This window comes from Leptonotus elevatus, chromosome 15 (assembly GCF_054856555.1).
Source record: "Leptonotus elevatus isolate MCC_2025b chromosome 15, RoL_Lele_1.0, whole genome shotgun sequence".
Lineage (NCBI taxonomy): Eukaryota > Metazoa > Chordata > Actinopteri > Syngnathiformes > Syngnathidae > Leptonotus > Leptonotus elevatus.
Genome location: NC_141253.1, coordinates 993,671 through 1,013,007, shown reverse-complemented (window position 1 = coordinate 1,013,007; position 19,337 = coordinate 993,671). Strand labels below are relative to the sequence as shown.

The 19,337-nt window shown below is 45.9% G+C and overlaps 3 protein-coding genes and 1 long non-coding RNA gene across 6 annotated transcripts; 2 read left to right on the top strand and 2 right to left on the bottom strand.

Annotated features, from left to right (window-relative positions):
* The first annotated feature begins 405 nt into the window (after positions 1-405).
* On the top strand, positions 406-11,172 carry LOC147161427 (multiple C2 and transmembrane domain-containing protein 1-like). Of its 3 annotated transcripts, XM_086096065.1 has the most exons (21): positions 407-895; positions 3,137-3,245; positions 3,309-3,454; positions 4,650-4,729; positions 4,794-4,917; positions 5,221-5,259; positions 5,857-6,021; positions 6,109-6,239; positions 6,787-6,961; positions 7,030-7,123; positions 7,196-7,298; positions 7,683-7,785; positions 7,865-7,966; positions 8,072-8,146; positions 8,243-8,362; positions 8,432-8,542; positions 8,717-8,758; positions 8,836-8,945; positions 9,056-9,165; positions 9,225-9,322; positions 9,810-11,172. In XM_086096065.1, exons 1-21 carry the CDS (start codon positions 560-562, stop codon positions 9,879-9,881), a joined length of 2,445 nt encoding a protein of 814 aa, XP_085952191.1. In that variant the 5' UTR covers positions 407-559; the 3' UTR covers positions 9,882-11,172. The 3 variants fall into 3 exon arrangements, with proteins under 3 accessions (XP_085952190.1, XP_085952191.1, XP_085952192.1); XM_086096064.1 differs by having other exon boundaries at positions 406-895; positions 7,030-7,298; XM_086096066.1 differs by lacking the exon at positions 5,221-5,259.
* LOC147161428 (uncharacterized) lies at positions 2,935-7,285 on the bottom strand. Its single transcript, XR_015097205.1, has 3 exons — positions 6,830-7,285; positions 5,801-6,255; positions 2,935-3,396 (listed from the first exon to the last, which is right to left on the bottom strand). It is a non-coding gene; the product is annotated as an uncharacterized LOC147161428 (long non-coding RNA).
* acads (acyl-CoA dehydrogenase short chain) lies at positions 10,920-15,608 on the bottom strand. The gene is made up of 10 exons (XM_086096081.1): positions 15,238-15,608; positions 14,088-14,248; positions 13,879-14,028; positions 13,657-13,768; positions 13,432-13,583; positions 13,187-13,357; positions 12,149-12,286; positions 11,831-11,926; positions 11,701-11,757; positions 10,920-11,360 (listed from the first exon to the last, which is right to left on the bottom strand). Exons 1-10 carry the CDS (start codon positions 15,266-15,268, stop codon positions 11,208-11,210), a joined length of 1,221 nt encoding a protein of 406 aa, XP_085952207.1. The 5' UTR covers positions 15,269-15,608; the 3' UTR covers positions 10,920-11,207.
* Positions 15,609-15,963: 355 nt separating this feature from the next.
* LOC147161425 (uncharacterized) lies at positions 15,964-18,748 on the top strand. Its single transcript, XM_086096072.1, has 2 exons — positions 15,964-16,391; positions 16,911-18,748. The coding sequence occupies exons 1-2, from the start codon at positions 16,316-16,318 to the stop codon at positions 18,323-18,325; spliced, it is 1,491 nt and encodes a 496-aa protein (XP_085952198.1). The 5' UTR covers positions 15,964-16,315; the 3' UTR covers positions 18,326-18,748.
* Positions 18,749-19,337: the final 589 nt, after the last annotated feature.

Sequence of the window (19,337 nt, the reverse complement as noted above, 5' to 3'; positions counted from 1 at the left end):
AGAAAGATGCTGGCGATACATATCGGCCTTCTGTAAGGCTTGGCGTGACATACGGAAAATAAATAGTAATTAATATTACTCGACCTATGATTATCTAAAATAATAATAATAATACGTTGTTGTGATACAAGCTTTTTGCATATTACTGAATTGGGCGATAAAAATGAACACTGGAAAATCCAAAAATTCTACACACTGCCCCTTTGAGCACATTTCAGAGTCTGCATTTTTTTTAAATTTTAATTAAGTAGTGTACCAGAGTTTTGATTCTGTACATCTACTTCATCATTATTGTTCACCGGCAGCTCTGCCACATCCAAAATGGCGGACGAGCAGACAACGTACATATATCTACAGGCCACAGCGTTGAGTTGTGGAAGTAGAAAGGCGATTGGGGGGGCGGGGGCGTCTAGGGGGCGTGGTTTACTCGTTCGGGAGTCGATCAACATGCTGGCTTTTGTGCTGCGCGGACTCGAACATAGAACCGGGACACGGGCCGCGACGTGAGCGGATGTGAGGCGCGCGGAGAGCCGACACTTGCCTTCCGTCCGGCTGCTAAATGTTCCGCAGGATCAAGCGGGGGGGAACCGCCGCTTTGGACCGAATCTTCTCGTCCTCGCAGCCGGACCTCGTCTGCTCGTCGCGCCGGGATGAGGAGTCCTCGGAGCGGACGCGCTGCGGTAGGCAGCCCGCCGTCGGAGACCACTTCGCGGGGTTGGTTCCGACCCACCACAAGAGCTCCTCGCTCGGTTCTGCGAGTCTCATGGACGCTCTGGGGCGAACCTGTGGAGGAGGAGGAGGAGGAGGAGGAGGAGGAGGAGGAGGAGGAGGAGGAGGAGGAGGCGAGGCGAGAAAAACAACAACTGGCGCACATCTGGAGGAGCAACATGGACCAGTAAGATGCTCGCTCATATTTTCGACCTCATCGAGCCTGCAAAATGCATAAATTATTATTCATATTTAAAACATTTTAAAATTGAATTATTTAAAATTAACAAATAATATTAAGACTTCATATTTTTATATCCATCATGTGCTAAAGTGAACATATTTTTATTATCTCCCCAAATATTTTACAATTTAAAGTACACGAAGTTGACTCCAGATATCCAAATATACATAAATATACATTTGGATCATGTGTTACAAGTTTGCATGTCTTCAAGAAGACCACGCCCACACAGGGTTATAGCTCCACCCCTTCGGACACCTGCTCATTACTGTCTAAAGTACCAGATGTTCATCATCACGACAGTGTGTGCGTGTGTGTGTGCGTGTACCTACAATTAAACGTAGAAGAATATCAAATTAGGACAAGTGTGCGTTTGTGTAAAATAATCACACACACGCACACGCACACGCACACGCACAACCATCAGGAACATCAAGTGTGTGTGCGTGTGATGCGATTGCGTATAATCTGATTCTGTTTCAACGCCGCTGCTTCACTTCCTGTCACGTAACACAGTAAACAGTCGTGTTGTTTCAATATAGCGCAAGCACACACACGCACACGCACACGCATTGTTTTGTGGCGTGACGCGTGGCGGGAAGTTAGCATGTGTGGCAAGAGCCATTGAGACACCAAAGTTGATGCGCAAGACTTCACAGAAGTTAGCGTAGCATGCTAACACCGCGCCGGAGCATCACGGCCGGTTGCGTGTGAATGTTCTAAATGTACGTCGACGTGGCTTCGTGCGTTTCAAATGCTAGCATGCTAACAGGAGCTAAAATGCGCTTGCATTCGTTTTCATGAAAAACAACATATACATTAAAACATTTGCATCTTCAGAAAACATGTGGAAAAACATGACTTTGGCATTTTCTGATCTAATTATAACCTTTCAGATGATAACATTTGCTAATAGTTCAAATATTTAGTAGAATGAATTGATTTTCTTTAAAAACGTTATTGATCAAATTATATGAAAATGACCTGCTAGCATGCAGTAAATAAGTATTTCAACACGTTAATGTGGTCGAGGTTGGTCACATGACTTCCCGCCTTGCCACGATAGAAGTCATCATCAAATGTTCCGTTATCTTGACGGTGAGCATCCCGACATTCCATCATCATCATCATCATCATCATCATCATCATCAGGCGATCTCACTGGAACGAATGTATTGATCGTGCATCGCTGTAAGCGGAAGTGCTCGCCCAGCAAAGTGTTGGACGTCAAGCTTCTGCCTTGGCGGCGCCATTTGAGCGCTGCCGCCACATGTTCGTCAAGGCGGACGTCTGCCGCTGGCTGCTGGTTCGCAACTTCCTCTTGAGACAACATTTCCGCGTGACGTAAGACGGGCTACGGCACAATTAGGCTACAAAAAGTGCTGCTAAATCGCTGCGTCTTCACTTATTTTCTGTTACGCTTAAACTCTGCCGCGTCGTCACTTGTCTATAAAATCGTTCTAAGAACACAGCTGCTTTTTTAACATTAAAGAAAAGAAATAAATTCCGACTTGCAACAAAGAATAACATGTTTTTTTAGTCTGTCACAGAAAAGATTTGAAGTGCATCAATTGACTTGAAAAAGAAACTCAACACAAACTTCTGTTTAAGATAAGTAAAGTAGAAAGTCAAGTTCAATACGGTTATGTTTATAAGTTACTAAAGTTGATTAAAAAACAAAGTTCGACAGCTACGTTTAAGTAAAGACTAAGAGTAAAAAACGAGATCTGATAAAGTTCAAAGTTAAACAAATCAAGTTCGGTTAAACGACTGCTTTTGTGTTCAATAAACATAAGTTCCCGAAAGTTAAGATATGCAAAGTACCTTAGAGCAGTATAGCAAGTGGGCGGAGAGAAAGTGGGCGTGTCTCGGGATGTGTCCGTCATGTTGCTTGACAGCTGATCAACCCTCTCAGCCAATCACAAGCCGGAAGAAACAAGAAAACAAGAAAAGTCATTTTTTTTGCTGAAAATTGTCTCGATGTCAAAAACAAGCAGAAAAACATGATGATGAAAAAGTAACCGCGTCCAATCCATCAAAGTCGACGTTATGAGGAAGTTGATTTGAAAGTTGAAATTGACGAAAGTGCGCTGAGGGGAAAAAAACCCGTTGATGGCAAGCGACTCACCTTTTCGTTTCCGATCATGACGCACGCCGGACGCTTCAAATGTTGCCGTCTCGCAGGATCCGGGCGGCGCTCGGGCCTCGGCGGTGCCACCGGAGCGCAGCCGGACGTACGCGCTGGAGGTGGAGCTGAGGCGAGGACGCAACCTGGCGGTCCGAGACAGACGAGGTAGACTCCACGCGGACCCTTCGCCGTCGGCCATTTTTTTGTTTGATTTAAATTTCCCTTTAGCGGGAAGCAGCGACCCGTACGTGAAGTTGAAGTTGGCGGGCAGGGACGTGTTCAGAAGCAGAGCCGTACACAAGAACCTCGACCCCGTCTGGAACCAAAAGACAACCCTCGTCACGCGAGACCTTGGTGAACCGTTACATGTCAAGGTACACGCGCACACACATTTCATAGCATTTTTGCAATTGGAAAATATTTTGGGTTATTTTTTTTAGGGGGGGGGGGCTGTCTAGTTTTCATCCCTCATTTCCCCGTGTTTTTCGTGGCAAATGTATGTGGAATAATTTTGGGGAAGAAATTTCTAGGTTGGAGGAAAAAACAGGTTGATTTATTTGCCACCCCAACAGCCACCAAAGCATTTCACTGACCGTCAGTTATGCGCCGATTTTTGCTATCCACGAGCTGTACTGTTCTGTACGCAAGCGTATTGCGTTCACTTGAGAAAATTTTTTTTTTGGGGAGGGACCTTTGTTTTTTGTGTAATTTAAAATTGTAAAAAAAAAAAATTGTTTTACTGAATTTTTTTTCTGTGAATTTTTTTTTCTGAAAAACAGGGCGAAAAATATTCAGGAAAATAAGAAGAAAATTACTCAGAAAAAAACAGATTTTTTTTTTGAAAATCAGGGCAAACATTTTTTTTCAAACAGCAAAAACGTATTCTGAAAAAGCGCACCAGCGTCTACTTTTCAGTTTTTTTCTTTTCTTTGACCTCGAAACTCCAAGTGACTTGTTGCAGACTCACTTTCCCGCATACCTCCAACAGAAATACAGGAGTTGTGAATGCTTCCATAGTACTGTACTTGCAGATTTTATATGATATTTTTCTAATATATTTTGACAGGGAGGGGAACCAACTGCCATTTCTTTTAGTGCAAAATGCTTATTATTATTATATATAATTGACATCATATATGTTCCGTTTATGTTCAAATAGCAGTTGCGTCAGAGATATTCGTTAACACCACAGCACTGATGCTTTTTTTTTTTTTTTAGCTTGTCTATGACCCGCCGCATTGTTTGTTAGCATTAAGCTACGCAGACTTTCAGCGGCGTTGTTTCTTTTCGCTTTACGTGCCGTTTGCCAATAAACTTCAGTTGGGAGAGCGAAGCCTCTTTTTTGAGGAGCGCCGAGCGGTTCTTAAGCTCCGATGCTTTGCTAAGTAAACAAAAGAACTCGGAAGTCGGGGCACTCGCGTGTCAAGGCGCCGCTGCATTTTGTGAACAGTGTTATTCGTTTAAAATGGATCATCACATCTTGGTGCCAACGAACTACATTGAAGTTGAGTTGAGGAGCTTCATGCGCGTGTACTTGACGTGTGCGCGTTATTGCCGTGTTGTTTGCAGGTGTTCGACTACGACTTTGCGCTTCAGGACGACTTCATGGGCTCAGCGGTCCTCCACTTGGATTCTCTGGAACTGCACAGGTAGAGCCGCACATTGTTTAGGTCACATGACACGCACGTTGCGACACGTGCGCTTGTGTGTCAGGCTGACCCCGGTGACCTTGGTTCTGGAAGACCCGCAACACCCCGAGGAGGATCTGGGCTCGCTGGAGCTGACCGTCAGGCTCACGCGCAGGAGCGGCGAGGCCGAGCAGCGCAGGGACTCCACGGTACGACGACATCGTTAGCGTTTTTTCCCATTAGCGTTAGCAAGCAGGCTAACTTGTTGTTGTTGTTGTTGATGTTCCTGTTGTTTTGGGCTTTTTAGCGTTAGCACATATGCTAACATTGCTGTGACGTTGCTTTCAGTTGCTTTTGGCTGCTTAAAGGACGCGAACTGCTGTGTCGTGGTTTCTTTTGACCATTTTCGCATGCGACCAAAGCAAACAAAACAACCAATTTGCATACTTTGATGAGGTTTTGTCTCCCTCTGGTGGCAATGAACACAAATAACTGATGTGGCGTATGTTCAGACCATGCTGCTCAGGAAGTCATGGAAGAGATCCAGCAAGGTAATCAGCAATATATGCTTAAGGCTGTCATGATCAAATCTTTTCAAAATCAATAATCCTATCTCTTATACCCTTGAATAATCAAGAAATCACCAAAATTAATTTTTTATTATTTATTTAATTAAAATCAAAGTTAACTTTATTTTATTTGTTAATCCACTAAAGTTGAACGTGAGTTAAACTGAGTGGATAACTATCCATTTATCTTATGTACGTACTAAACACAAAATTAGTCCAGGCTAAACGTTAAGCAATCGCGATTAGCATTAGCATGCTAGCAAATACAAATACATAACCAGCATTTACTTCACACATACAGTACATTATTATATCTACATGAGTCGACTTGAGTGAATAGAACTACAAATTATTAATTATCTTCCGTGCATGAGCACCATTCAACACCAACAAAATTAGCATAGATTAGCCTAGCGCTAGCAATTACCATTTACGGCAAACAAACACTAACCACCATTTTGTTCACGCGTACATCCTTATATCGACACGTCAACTTGTAATAGTTTTCTTTGAAGTCACTTACAGATGACGCTCCATGACGAAACTAAGTTTTGTTTTTCGCTTTCTTTGTCCCAGTAGCAATCGTCCGGCCGTCTGCCCGAGGTCCTCGGGGCGTCCCGGCGGTGGCGGGGCGTCGTGAGCGTGGCCCTCATCGGGGGGCGGGACCTGGTCCCCATGGACCCCAACGGGCTGAGCGACCCCTACGTCAAGTTCCGCCTGGGGGCGCAGAAGTACCGCAGCAAGGTAACTACGGCGCGACGTTCATCCGTTGGCCAGCAAAAAAAAAAAAAAAAAGCAGGCAATGAAAACGTTTGCGTCTTCTCGGCGCAGACGCTAGCGAAGTCGCTGAGTCCGCAGTGGCGGGAACAGTTTGACCTTCTGCTGCTGGAGGAGACGGCGGACGTGCTGGAGGCCACCGTGTGGGACCACGACGCCGGACTCAGAGACGACTTCATCGGACGGCGAGTCCAAACCAACCTAGATGGATAGCAACAAATAGCAGAGGCCCCAGATTTGAACCCTGTGGAATACCATATGTTTTCTTTTTTTTATCAAACCCAGGATAAGAAGGTCTAAGTTAGAACAAATATTAGGTAACAAAGGGTGCCACTAGACGGTAATAAACCGTCAAGGGGTTCCTTAATTCATGTTTTTGTGAACTATTTAGTGAAGTCCAGTTAGTGCCAGAGACAGAGGTGGCAAATCCAGGTCCAGAAAGTAAAAACCCTGTCACAGTTTTGCTTAAGCCCCAGGTGCTAGCTAGCTAGCTAGCTAGCTCCCTAGCAGGTAACCGAGCACCCTGGAAGCTAGCTAGGAAGCCCACTAGCTAGCACCTGGGGCTTAAGCAAAACTGTGACAGGGTTTTTACGTTCTGGACCTGGATTTGGCACCCCTAGCCAGAGACCATTTGTTCCGCGTCTGAGTGTACTGTATACCAAAAGGCTACATTTCTATCCATGAAAGTGCATCCTAGTTAGCGTTATGATAACAAAATGGCGGTTATTGCAGATGCCAGCTGGACCTGTCCACGCTAGCCAAAGAGCAAACTCACCACCTGGAGCTTCCGCTGGAGGAGTCCCGGGGCCACCTGGTGCTGCTGGTCACGCTGACGGCCTCCGCGGTCGACTTCGCCGCCTCGCCGTCGGACGACCTGCAGGACGGCGGCGAGGTCCTCAGGAGCTACGTGAGCGCTACTTCGCTAATGAGCTCATCCTCAACGAGCCGAATGGCTAACCAGCGCCGTCCCCGCAGGGGTTGCTGAAGTCCTTCTCGGACATGAGAGACGTGGGCGTGGTGCAGGTGAAGGTCGTGCGAGCGGAAGGCCTCATGGCCGCCGACGTGACTGGTGAGAAAGGAACAACAATCAAATGGAAGCAAGAACGTTTTTTCAAAACGCATTTGTTGTTGTCGTGGTCAGGAAAGAGTGACCCCTTCTGTGTGGTGGAGCTCAATAATCAACGGCTGCAGACGCAAACCGTCCACAAGAACCTCAACCCACACTGGGACAAAGTCTTCACTTTGTGAGCAGCGCATGTTAAATGTATTATCAGATTATTACATGTAACAACATGTTATTACATGTAACAACATGTTATTACATGTAACAACATGTTATTACATGTAACAACATGTAACAACATGTTATTACATGTAACAACATGTTATTACATGTAACAACATGTTATTACATGTAACAACATGTAACAACATGTTATTACATGTAACAACATGTTATTACATGTAACAACATGTTATTACATGTAACAACATGTTATTACATGTAACAACATGTTATTACATGTAACAACATGTTATTACATGTAACAACATGTTATTACATGTAACAACATGTTATTACACGATATTACCCGTCCTGCGATGTGACGTATGCGTGTTGGCGTCAGTAAGGTGAAAGACATTCACTCGGTGTTGGAGGTCACCGTGTTGGACGAGGACCGAGACCGCAGCGCTGACTTCCTGGGAAAAGTCGCCATCCCGTTGTTACGTGTGAGTCTCGCGTGTGTCGTTTGGAATGTCCATCACGCGTGTGTTTTACGTGTGTCACGCGTGTGTGTGTGTGTTTCAGGTGCATAGTGGTGAGCAGAAGGCATACGTGTTGAAGAACAAAGAGTTGAAAGGTCGCAGCAAGGGCGTCATCTTCCTGGAAGTCCACGTCGTCTTCAACGCCGTGAGTCGCTCGTTCATGTGGATCGCGTGACTGTGACGCGCCCGAGGTCACGTCAACGGCGTGTCGTCTCTCATCAAGTCATGTGACCTGCTTGTCTGCCGACAGGTGAGAGCGGCGTTGAGGACGCTGTCGCCCGCTGAGCGGAAGTTGATCGAAGATGAACCCAAAGTGTCCAAAAATGTGCGTCCATCTTTGACCACGGCGACGCTTCTCACTCGCGTGGCTCGGAACACGCTAACGTCCGTGTTGTTGGCGTGTGCGTGTGCGTGTGCTCAGCTGCTGCATCAGAACTTCGTGCGCGCGAGGAGGTGCATCGTGGCGCTCTTCAACTTGGCCTCGTTCATCAACAGCTGCTTCCAGTGGGAGTCCACGCGGCGCAGCCTCGTGGCGTTCCTGGTAGGCGCACGCGCACGCGCACGCGCATGCTAGCGTGATGTTGTGGTCACGTGACCTTTCTGCGTTCAGGTCTTCGTTGTGGTTGTCTGGAACTTCCAAGTCTTCATGATTCCGCTGGCGTTGCTGCAACTGCTCGTCTGGAATTTCTTCCTCTCGTGGACTCGTCAGACCGCAGACACGGTAAGACGACATGTGCCAAAATTAATATCGAAACATAACATAACAAAACAAAACAATATATATATCTACATATAAAACCGAATAAAGTTGCTCTAAAACTTTTCCGTGACGTTCCGTACGACGTCACGCCAACTGTGTGACGACATACACGCGCCTCTCTTTTTCTCCCCGCAGCCGATGGAGGACATGTTGGAGTGGGACGAGGACGACAAGGAGGTGACGTGGCGTCGTCACGCGCTTCGCGTCGGCCATGTGGCGCACGCAATGACCCGCGTGTTGCGTGTTCCCGGCAGGAGGCGGAGTCACGCGGCTTCCTGGACAAACTCAACGCCATCCAGGACGTCTTCGTCAGCGTGCAGAAGACTTTGGACCAGGCGGCGTCCTATGGCGAGAGACTGAAGAAGTAGGTGGGGGGAGGGGAGGGGGGGGGGCAGCAATTCAACTACGGTGATGCCCTGGCACGTGGGCAAGGAGATCCACAATTTATTGAACTGTTTTTTTTTTTCTTCCTAGCGTGCTAAACTGGACGGTGCCTTTCCTGAGCTTGTTGGCCGTGGTCGCTTTGTGTCTTCTGGCCCTCCTGCTTTACGTCGTGCCGCTGCGCTACCTTGTGCTAGCGTGGGGTAAGCACACACACGCGTACATGCGCGCACGCATACACTTCAACTTGACGCCCCCGCAGGCATCAACAAGTTCACCAAGAAGTTACGCGACCCGTACGCCGTGGACAACAACGAGATTGTAGACTTCCTGTCGCGCGTGCCGTCCGACGTTCAGGTGGTGAGTTGACTTTTATCCGTTCAAAGGGAGGATTTGTCTGGTTCAGATGAAACGCTTAACTTACTTCTGGTGTCCCTCAGGGCTGCATCTTGGCACCCCTCTCCTTCTCCATCTTGTTAGCTAAAAGCAGAAGGAGAAGCTAATTGAGCACAACGTGTTTCTATCGTTTATGTTAAAACATGTTAGGGTAGCATTGGCATGATTTTACAACAATAGCATAGCGTAGCATAAAACATTAGCATAGCAATGTACAGTCAGAATTCAAACTACTAACATTTTTGTCAACATCTTGTTACCTAAAAACAGAAGAAGCTAATTGAGCACAACGTGTTTCTATTGTTTATGTTAAAACATGTTAGGGTAGCATTAGCATGTACAGTAACAACAACATAGTGTAGCATAGCACATTAGCTACTAACATTTTGTCAACATGATGCTAAACGTACCAATCTAATTAGCTAATGCTAATGCTATTTTGTGGCACCAGATGCAGTATCACAAGCTCCAAGTGGACGTGGGCCAAAGTCCGAGCAAGCGCAAAAGAACCAACCCCAGCTAGGATGCTAACGTGCTAGCCAGCGCAACAACATCAAAACAACACGACTTCTAATTGTTGACTTTGTTAGCCCGAAACCTTTTTGCTCTTCATCCTGCCTACGAACTTTTACACTTTTTTTTCGCACTGAATGAATGTTTTTTTACTTTCACATCTTGTAATGTAATATATTTTTAAAGTTATTATTCACGTGAGTATGTTAGCATGCACAAAGAAGGAAAACTTGTCAAGGGTTGGCATGGCAACCGTCCATCCAGCTGTCAATCATCAGGCACGGCGCTCATGGGCATGACTGAATTGACGTACGAATTGCTTTTTTTTTTTTTTTTATACACGTGTCTGTGATGTCATCTCTCGTGAAATGTTACGTTATTGTTAAAATATGACGTCAATATGCATTCAAATGAGAAAGTGCTGAAGTTGGGCTACGCAGATCTGCTTATATTTCCGAGATGAAAAGTTGAATTGTCTGTCGTTGCCTTTAGTGCACGCATGTTTCCATCTTACCTGAATTACAGGTTGACATTTTCGGGAATCCCACGGGTTTGAGATGGTCATCGTGCAGGACAAAAGAGCAGACGAGAGCAGGATGATGCAGTCGGAAAAAAAAAAAAACTCTGGCAGATGAACAGGACAAGTTTTCAACAGCAACGGGACTTTTTTTTTTTTCTCTCTTTTACTGACGATTGTCCCTCAGGATTTTCTGCTGCTCAAACTTCCATCAGTCACAGCGAGTCGTCCGGGCCCCGAAGTAGCAAAGCAGCCCCGGACCATCACACGACCACCAGCGCCATGTTGGAATGTTGATTTCTACTTTTTGCCGTTAGTTTTCCCTCCTTCGGAAATCAAACCATTTAAAGACTGCATTGATGTTTACTTTGTCTGATAATCTTAAACATTCAAAAACAAAGAATGTAGGCGGTGTCTAATTTTGCTATTGAATTGCGAGGGTTCACAATCTAAATGTAATCTATCACCGTCAAAAAACGCCCATTAGGAAAGTAGTAATTGGTATTTTCTTTTAAAGAAGCAACTTACACAGAAGCGCATATTTCTATTTCATTTCATTTTGCAGGTTGACAATCATAATTATGTTTGAGGCACACGTCACTTGTACAAGAGCTTAGGACGCCACCTGTTGGCCAAACACGAGAACGATCAAGCTTGTGTCATTTCAAAAAAATATATATATAATTCCTTCCCCAAACATGTGGGCGGGAAAAAGTCAAACTAAGGCAGCGTGTTTGTTACTGGCACGTCCTCATGTTTTATGTTGTTCACATTCCAGACACCGGACGGGATTTTGAAGGGGGGGTGGGGGGGGGTCATCTAGGCCGCGTAGTCCTTGAGTAGCTGTCCGGCGATGACCAATCTCTGGATCTCGCTGGTGCCCTCGTAGATCTCGGTGATGCGAGCGTCGCGGTAGTGGCGCTCGGCGGGCATATCCGTCACGTAGCCCATCCCGCCCAGGACCTGGATGGCCTGATGGCCGACAAAATCAGGTTGAAATGAGAACAATGAATGCAAGTTGGGTCAAAAAGAACACACATTTGGTCAAAAAAAGGGACAAACGCGTTTGTTAAATGAATAACCCACAAAGCAGCTACGTTTTTTGTTTTTCTACAATGGCCCCTAATATGACATTTGGCTAAAAACTAAATGTTAAAAAAGGCGAAACGAAAGCCAACTATAATGAAAAATGCCAAATTGCTGTAAGCCTGAAAGTTATTATCTTAAAGTAACAGCAATCTTACTCGAGTACAATTCTAGGCTACTCTCGCACCCACGGACGGAATTCATCCACTAAGTCGAGCGTCCTTACCTGATGCGAGCAGAAGGTGGCGGCCTCGGAGGCGGCCAGTTTGGCCATGGCGGCTTCCTGGAGAAGGAGGGTTTTATTGTGAAAGGGCCCCCGGGACAGGAAGTTAGCAAGCGAGGGCTTCGGCCGTTACCTTGGTGAAAGGCCTCTTCGCGTCGCGCTGGAGCGACGCCCTCCACGTGAGCAGGCGAGCGCTCTCGACGGCCAGCGCCATGTCGGCCAGTTTGAACTACGCCGCAAACAAAATCACGCTAAAGCGGCGCTTCTCTGTTGGCGGCCATCTTGTTCGTGGAACAAGCGCACATCAGTAAGGATGCGCTTTCAAAAGCCACTACGAAAACAATCTTCAAACTTCAGTGACCGACTTAAATGAATCAATAAAATCCCAATGGACTTTCTGGTCACATGGGCGCCCCGCAAACAACAACAGACAGACGCGAGTACGCGTTACCTGTACGGCTTGCAGTTTGCCGATGAATGCTCCGAAGGCGCGACGCTTGTGCGCATAATCGGCGGCGCAGTCCAACGAGGCCTGAGCGATGCCCAGCGCTTGAGCCGCGATGCCGATGCGTCCACTGTCCAGCGTTTGCTGCCGGACGCAAATTGCGTCACGATTAATCAACAAATAATCGATGATTAAATTCATCAACAGCTATTTTGGACTGGTAGCTCCCATTTTTGCTCATATCTCAAGACCCCCCAAAAAACAAAACAAGCGACGGCTCATATCTCAAAAAAGAACTCTGAAGTCAAGGCACTCGTATCTCAAGGCTTTGCTAGGTTCAGTTAGCCTGTCTTTGGTGTTTTACATTATAGGTTAGCATTATGCTAGTGGACTTTGTTTTTTTACTTACTCATCAATTCTGCCTACAAAAATTTAATAAAAAAATAAATAAAAATTGACAAATTTTTGGGGGGTGCACCGGCAGTTGTGTCTCACTGACTTAAACTTTTGGCCAGTATTAGTTGCAGCCCCTCAACAGAATTGTAAAATGGGTTAGTGCCCCTAAATTCTGCCAAGCCAAGAGTGACAAATGTTTAAAAATGGCAGCCATTTTCAGACCCTCTGTTACACTACCTCGTGATAAAAAAAAAAAAATATATATATATATTAACACATCCCTGGCATTATTGTGCCTCATGAATCCTGCCTAGCAACTAGTACTTCCTGAAATGTGTAACTATTTGTCATATGGACTTAGATTGAGTTTTCAGAAGTTGCCAGAGTACACCATGAACTCTGCCTAGCAACAAATGATTTTATTGGGTTAGTGAACTATAAATGTTGCCTAATAACAGGTAGATGCGTCAATGTGTGGATTTAATTTGACTTGTGAATTTGAACTCTGCCTAGCAACAAGTGACGACAGAAATGTGGTTTGCTGAGTCAACTTTAGGGCACTAATTATTGTGCCCCGGGCGGCGCAAAAACACTTTTATGGCCACTTTTTGATAGAAAGCAGCACAGCCGTGGTGGCGTTCTGGTTACCATGGCGATCTTGAATCCAGCGCCGCGGGGGCCCAGCATGTTGTCCAACGGGATTCTGCAGTCCTCCAGGATGATGTTGGCGGTGGACGACGCTTTGATGCCCAACTTGTCCTCCTTCTTGCCCAGCGACAGGCCCGGGTGGGGCATGGGCACCAGGAAGGCGCTGATGCCCTGCGGGGAGCAACGGACAAGGCTCGCGTTAGTGCCACGCCAACCGCCTCCCAAGACCAGCGCCGGCATCCTGCCTTGTGCTTGAGCTTCCTGTCCGTGGTGGCGAAGACAACGACGGCGGCGGCGTCCCAGCTGTTGGTGATCCACGCTTTGGTGCCGTTCAGGACCCAATGGTCGCCGTCCTGATGCGCCACCGTGGACGCGGCGCCCGCGTCGCTGCCGTTGTCTGAGAGGCGGGAAGTCAGAGCGTCACAGCGTCGGGAGGCGGGCTCGCGCAGGCCGTTGGCGGCTGGCTTTACCTGGTTCGCTGAGGGCGAAGCAGCCAACCTGACGGCCGCCGGTGAAAGGCGTGATCCACTTCTGCTTCTGGTCCTCAGAACCGAACTTCAGGATCGGACCCAAGTAGAGAGACTGACGCATACGAGATGACAGACGGGACACGTGTGAGGCGGCCACATTCCCCACCAGACGTGACGTCGTCATGACAACGTCTTGGCACAAACACGGGGGGAGCCTCTCACGTTGTTGACGGAGACGACCACGCCGGTGCTGGCGCAGCCGCGGCTGATTTCCTCCATTGCCACGCTGTACGCCAGGTAGTCCATGCCGGCCCCGCCCAGCTCCTCGGGGACCTCCATGGCCATCACGCCCATGGCGCCCAGCTCCAAGATCTAAACGGCACACATGAGCCGGCGTTGCCAAGGCGACCAGCGCGGCTGGCGGGTCATACCTGCTGCGCCGGGTATGTCCCCTCTTTGTCCAGCCGGGCGGCGATGGGCTTCAGTTCCCGGTCGGAAAAGTCCCGACACGTCCGCCGCAGCATGTCGTGCGTTTCCGGAAGCTCGGCCAGCTGAGACACGCCGCGGCAGCCGCGCACGCACGCACCAATGGCTGCACAGGAAGTCAATGCCAATCAGAAGTTATTGGCCAATGGATCCATTTCATTTTTTTTGTTTTTTTCAAGTTGCTTCCGTGGTCCAACGCGCTGATGTGCGCTGCTTACACAAACAAAATGGCTGCTGGCAGAGAAACCAGGGTCGTTTACAAAAGCGGTAAAAATGTTGGTTGTTCTTGCACTGGTAGTTTTCTTTGGCTTTCATTAATTAACCAATAAGCAAAATAGTTGTTTAATAATTTGGTAATCAATTATTTGTCGATTAACTGATAAATCTCTAAAGCACACTGTCATGACAATAAATGTAATTTTTGTAATACTAAAAAAACATGGTCAGCGTTGACAACTGTTTTTTATTACCCTCTTAGATCTTTTATTTATTATTTTTTTTATATAAACTGGTGACTGTGAATTCTCTCAATAACAGACCTAACGGACGGAATTATAAAAAAGAACAAGTTTGATTCATTAACTAGTGTACCTAATATAGTGTCCATGGGCTCACCAACTAGCTGCATGCTAACTAGGTGAAAGGTCGAACATGGTCACCTTATCTGTCTGACACTTGAAATACATATCACAAATATTCACGTTTGGTCTTATTTCATATACTTTACGTCACTTCCTCCATTATAAAACTAACAATAAAAGTTAGTCTGTTGAGCTTTTTAGCTGTAGCGAGCCCAAAATGTGCTCACTTAACAGCCAAAACGCTACTGCACCAAATAAATCAAGTGATGAACACATTTAAGTTGCCGAGAGTGTTTTATTTATTTTTGTTTTACATAATTGCACTTAACTGTGATTTGACTTGGCTCCGACGTGCTAAACTAGCGGCTAAACGCGAGCTTGGCTAGCGTTGTGAGCGAGCTAACGGACGTGGAAGCATTCCACACGCCGTTAGCACGTCGCTAACACGCAGACACGGCTCGCTAAATGTTGTTTTCGTCACAGAGTGGAGAGATTTGGATGTTAAATTGCTCACCTTTGGTCGCTTTGCAGAGCAGGGCCGCCATGTTTACTTCTACGCTGTGCTGCGTTCAGGGAGCTTCGGGATCGGGAGATTATAAAACCCCAACAACTCGTTGGGTGAAGGCTTCACTGAATGAAGTAGAATTTTTTTTATGATCACTCCTCTGGATACAAGTTTTATTGGTACATTCTGAGCAGATTTTACGCATTTACACTCTTGTTTCCATTCGGTAAAAGCTACCCTTGGGAACTTAAATGCAGCAAGTAGCCGACTTTTGACCCCGGAAGTGAAATCTCGTAAGTAAAAAATAAATAAAGAAAAAAGGAAGAAAGAAAATAAGATCAAATAAAAAGGGTCTTGCTAGAAAGGGCGGAGAACATGTCAAAAATCGATGCATTTCAATATTCCCATCCCGCGAAATAATTGGATTCAGAAACTCCTTTGTCGAATTTTTAGGTCTTTTTTCCCCCACAGAGTTATTTTGTTTTGTTGTGTTTTCTTGTTTGTTTTAACTTTTGTACTCCATATTGTGTATATGCATATTGTGCATAGTATGTTGTGTAATGTATTTTCTGTTTTCCATTATTGCAGAATTTGTTTTACGTGGCATACTAATGTATTACACTGGAAAAACAGTGCACATTACAAAAAGTTATTTTCGTTCAGCTAAGTTTGTTCGAGTTGTGTGTGTATGTGTGTATGTGTGTGTGTGTGTGTGTGTGTGTGTGTGTGTGTGCGTGTGGGGGGTGCTGCTGCGACATTGTCCGCTGCAGTTGTTGAGTGCGCGTTTTTTTTCTTCTTCTGCCAAACACTCCACGCTCTTGCTAGGCTAGCGCTTCACGCAACTTTAGTGAAACCGAATCCTCGACGTTTGGACAACCATCACTACTTTAGCAAGCAATACGTCATTCGTTAAGTCTTCTTGGTCGGAGCTTCTCGCCTTACTTTATCTTAGGTTATTTTATGTTAGCTCGGTTTAGCTTATCTTAGCTTAGATCAGTATAGCTTGGTTTGGCTAGCTAGCTAGCTAACAAAGAGACGCGTTTGCGATCGCTTAGTAGCGATCAAGTCTTGCGATTGTCGTGTGAAAATGTGCACTAACGCGACGGCCAAGCACCAGGAAGAACTTTGTGGAGCAAAAGACGAGAAACCAGCACTCGTCGCAGGTTTGTTCAAATCCTGCCGTCTCTTACTTGCTTGCCAAATGCTGCTACTATTATTTCAGACTTCAATTCACGTCAAATATTACAGTTGCATATTTGCCACCACGAAGGCGAAGAAAGTGAAAGACACTCGATAAACGCTGGTTGTGCAACAGCCGATTCGTATCTCGAGATTGTAGAATACGATTCACCTCCTAATCCCAAATGCGCCGCCAACAACAACAACAACAACACAATTCGAGTGTCAAGATATGATTTCTGGGTAATTTGGGGTTTCTGTATCCAAACATGACAGCCGTTTCTTTGAATGAGCTCTAATGTTTGAAACAGTGTTTTTTTTGCTTACGTCACCAGTTTTTGCATTTGTTGCCCGTGGGAGCCATTTTGTAAAATTTGCAATTGTGCAATTCTTCTCTATTTGTTGCTACTTTTCCAGTATCATGCAGTCCTACTTCACTATATGCAACATCTGAGTCACAACGTGATTATTATTATTATTATTTGACTCTATGTGTCCTTCAGACGTCAGTGAGAAGTGTCCTGGTCCTGGCCAGCAGGAGGCACTGCCCCTTCCTGTTAAGGAGGAGCAGGAGTCTGTTCAGGTGAAAGAAGAGGAAGAGAAATCTCCTCGCATAAAGGAGGAAGAGCAAGAGGAGGACATCACCAAGTCTCCATTCGCTGGTGTCCCTCTCAAGAGTGAAGATGAAGGTCCGAGTGAGGCCTGCGGAGGGCCGCAGCCTTCGAGCAGCCGCTCAAGCCCGACCGCGGCAACGGAAGGTGACGGACGATCTCCAGCGGACGGACTCTTGGCGCCGCTATCAGACAGTGACGGTGCGATGTCGCAGAATGATGACGATGATGACGATGATGATGAAGAAAAGTCTGAAGGTCATAGGGCACGTCACACCGACGGCAAACGCTGGAAATGTTCTCGGTATGGGAAAACTGTCGGTTCCAGGTCTCGTTTGAAAAAGCATCGGGCGGTGCTCGCCGGCGAGAAACGTTACGCGTGCGCCGTTTGCGGTAAAAGCTACACGCAGAACGCCGTCTTAAAAATACACACAAGAACGCACACTGGCGAGAAGCCTTTCGCGTGCTCGGTTTGCGGCAAACGCTACTCGCAGAAGGCCGTCTTAAAGATGCACGGGAGAACGCACACCGGAGAGAAACCTTTTGCATGTTCGGTTTGTGGGAAGAGATTTTGTGTGAAGGGAAACTTAACAATTCACGCGAGAATACACACCGGGGAGAGACCGTATTCATGCACATTTTGCGGCAAAGTCTTCGCTCAGAGGGCAGTCTTGAAAACACACACGAGAACGCACACCGGAGAGAAACCCTTCGCTTGTGCAATTTGCGATAAAGCATTCGCTCAGAAGGGAAACTTAACGATGCACACCAGATCGCACACCGGGGAGAAACTTTTTGATTGCCCAATTTGCGGTAAAAGATTCTACGCAAAGGGGAAATTGGACACACACGCCAGAACACACGTTGGATCTTTTGTCTGCTCATATTGTGATCAACAATTCTCCGGCGAGGACGATTTAAAACGCCATATGAGGACACACGCTTGCTGGACACCTTATCTATGTACGGTTTGTGGTAAAAGTTTCACTACGAGCAAATATTTGAGAGACCACTCAGTAACGCACACTGGCGAGAAACTTTACACGTGCACAATTTGTGGTAAAAGTTTTGTCAACAAAGGAAATTTGCAAATGCATGCAATTTGTCACACTGGCGAGAGACCTTTTACCTGCTTGGTTTGTGGGCGCAAATTTGCTCGCAAGTGCAATTTGGAAAACCACACAAAAACGCACACTGGTAGGAAATCTTACGCATGCTCCATTTGTGGCAACACTTTCTTTAATAAGGGACATTTGACAGTGCACACCAAAATACACAGCGGCGAGAGACCTTTCGCCGCCTCGTAAATGTCGCGTTTTCCTCTCACCTGAGCGGGCTTCGTCCGTTTCTTTACACGGGACTTCGGGCTGGCGCTTCAATATTTGGGATGTCACGATTCACTCAAGCCTGATTCGATTTGAACATCTACATTTTGTCCTTGTTGCAAACATTAACTTTTTGTAACTATATATTTTTTTTTTTATGAACTTGAAAATGAACTCTTAATTTTGACTGTTTAACTACATTCTTGTCTTGTTATCAGTGTTTTGATGTTAAGGTTAATATTTTGCCCTCGCAACACGTTCTCAGCTTTGTGCAGCGAAAACAGTTAGTATGAAGAATGAAGCTCTAAAAGCTTTGTTGAGGATTCGTGTTGATTATTTTACTGTTTTCCTTGTCTGGAAGGTTTGTCCTAAAACTTCTTTAATCTTCTAAAATGTATTGAAATCCATATATCTAATATAATGTATATGATTTTATGAATTCTGATTTTAAATTGTGGAAAGGAGGCTAACTTGTGCTTTTATCTTTCCATTGTTATGTTTTTATTGCTGTGCTTGTTTGAGACGATTCGAATCCAAATGAAATAAAGACCAGATGTCTGTTCAACAAATGTAACGTGGCCCTCTACTGGACTACTAAGACACTACATCAGCGACGCGTATTTCACCGCGGGTGTAAATAATCTGATACAGCGGCCAGACGATAAATTGCCTCGGTAAGTAAACAAGGAGCCACTCATTAAACTTGAAGCATTAAAGTGATTTCTTACAAAGATCTAAACAAGTTTTTACTGTCGTCTACAAAGACCAGCCAAACAATACCGGATATCCGCAAAACGTGTCCGTTCGCCAAAAGGGTTCGGCTAGAAACGATCAAAAAAAAAAAAACAGTTAACATGGCGTTGTTAATCGGTGCTTTTTTTTTTTTTACATCGATGCAAATTTTAAGCAGTTTACTTATCGATTTCTGATGCATCGTTACTCGGAGAATCAAGTCATTTGGCTCAATGAGGCAATGTATGATGAGCTTTTGGCA

What these genes read in the sequence shown, in the direction of transcription:
- LOC147161427 (XM_086096064.1), top strand. Translation starts at nt 560, where the DNA reads ATGTTCCGCAGGATCAAGCGGGGGGGAACCGCCGCTTTGGACCGAATC. An exon ending in TGGAGGAGCAACATGGACCA is followed by an intron (nt 896 to 3,136) that starts GTAAGATGCTCG and finishes GCCGTCTCGCAG; the next exon opens with GATCCGGGCGGCGCTCGGGC. An exon ending in TATGGCGAGAGACTGAAGAA is followed by an intron (nt 8,946 to 9,055) that starts GTAGGTGGGGGG and finishes TTTTCTTCCTAG; the next exon opens with CGTGCTAAACTGGACGGTGC.
- acads (XM_086096081.1), bottom strand. Translation starts at nt 15,268, where the DNA reads ATGGCGGCCCTGCTCTGCAAAGCGACCAAAG. An exon ending in ACAGGAAGCTCAAGCACAAG is followed by an intron (nt 13,358 to 13,431) that starts GCAGGATGCCGG and finishes TGCTCCCCGCAG; the next exon opens with GGCATCAGCGCCTTCCTGGT. An exon ending in CTGGATTCAAGATCGCCATG is followed by an intron (nt 12,287 to 13,186) that starts GTAACCAGAACG and finishes TGCGTCCGGCAG; the next exon opens with CAAACGCTGGACAGTGGACG.
- LOC147161425 (XM_086096072.1), top strand. Translation starts at nt 16,316, where the DNA reads ATGTGCACTAACGCGACGGCCAAGCACCAGGAAGAACTTTGTGGAGCA. An exon ending in GAAACCAGCACTCGTCGCAG is followed by an intron (nt 16,392 to 16,910) that starts GTTTGTTCAAAT and finishes TGTGTCCTTCAG; the next exon opens with ACGTCAGTGAGAAGTGTCCT.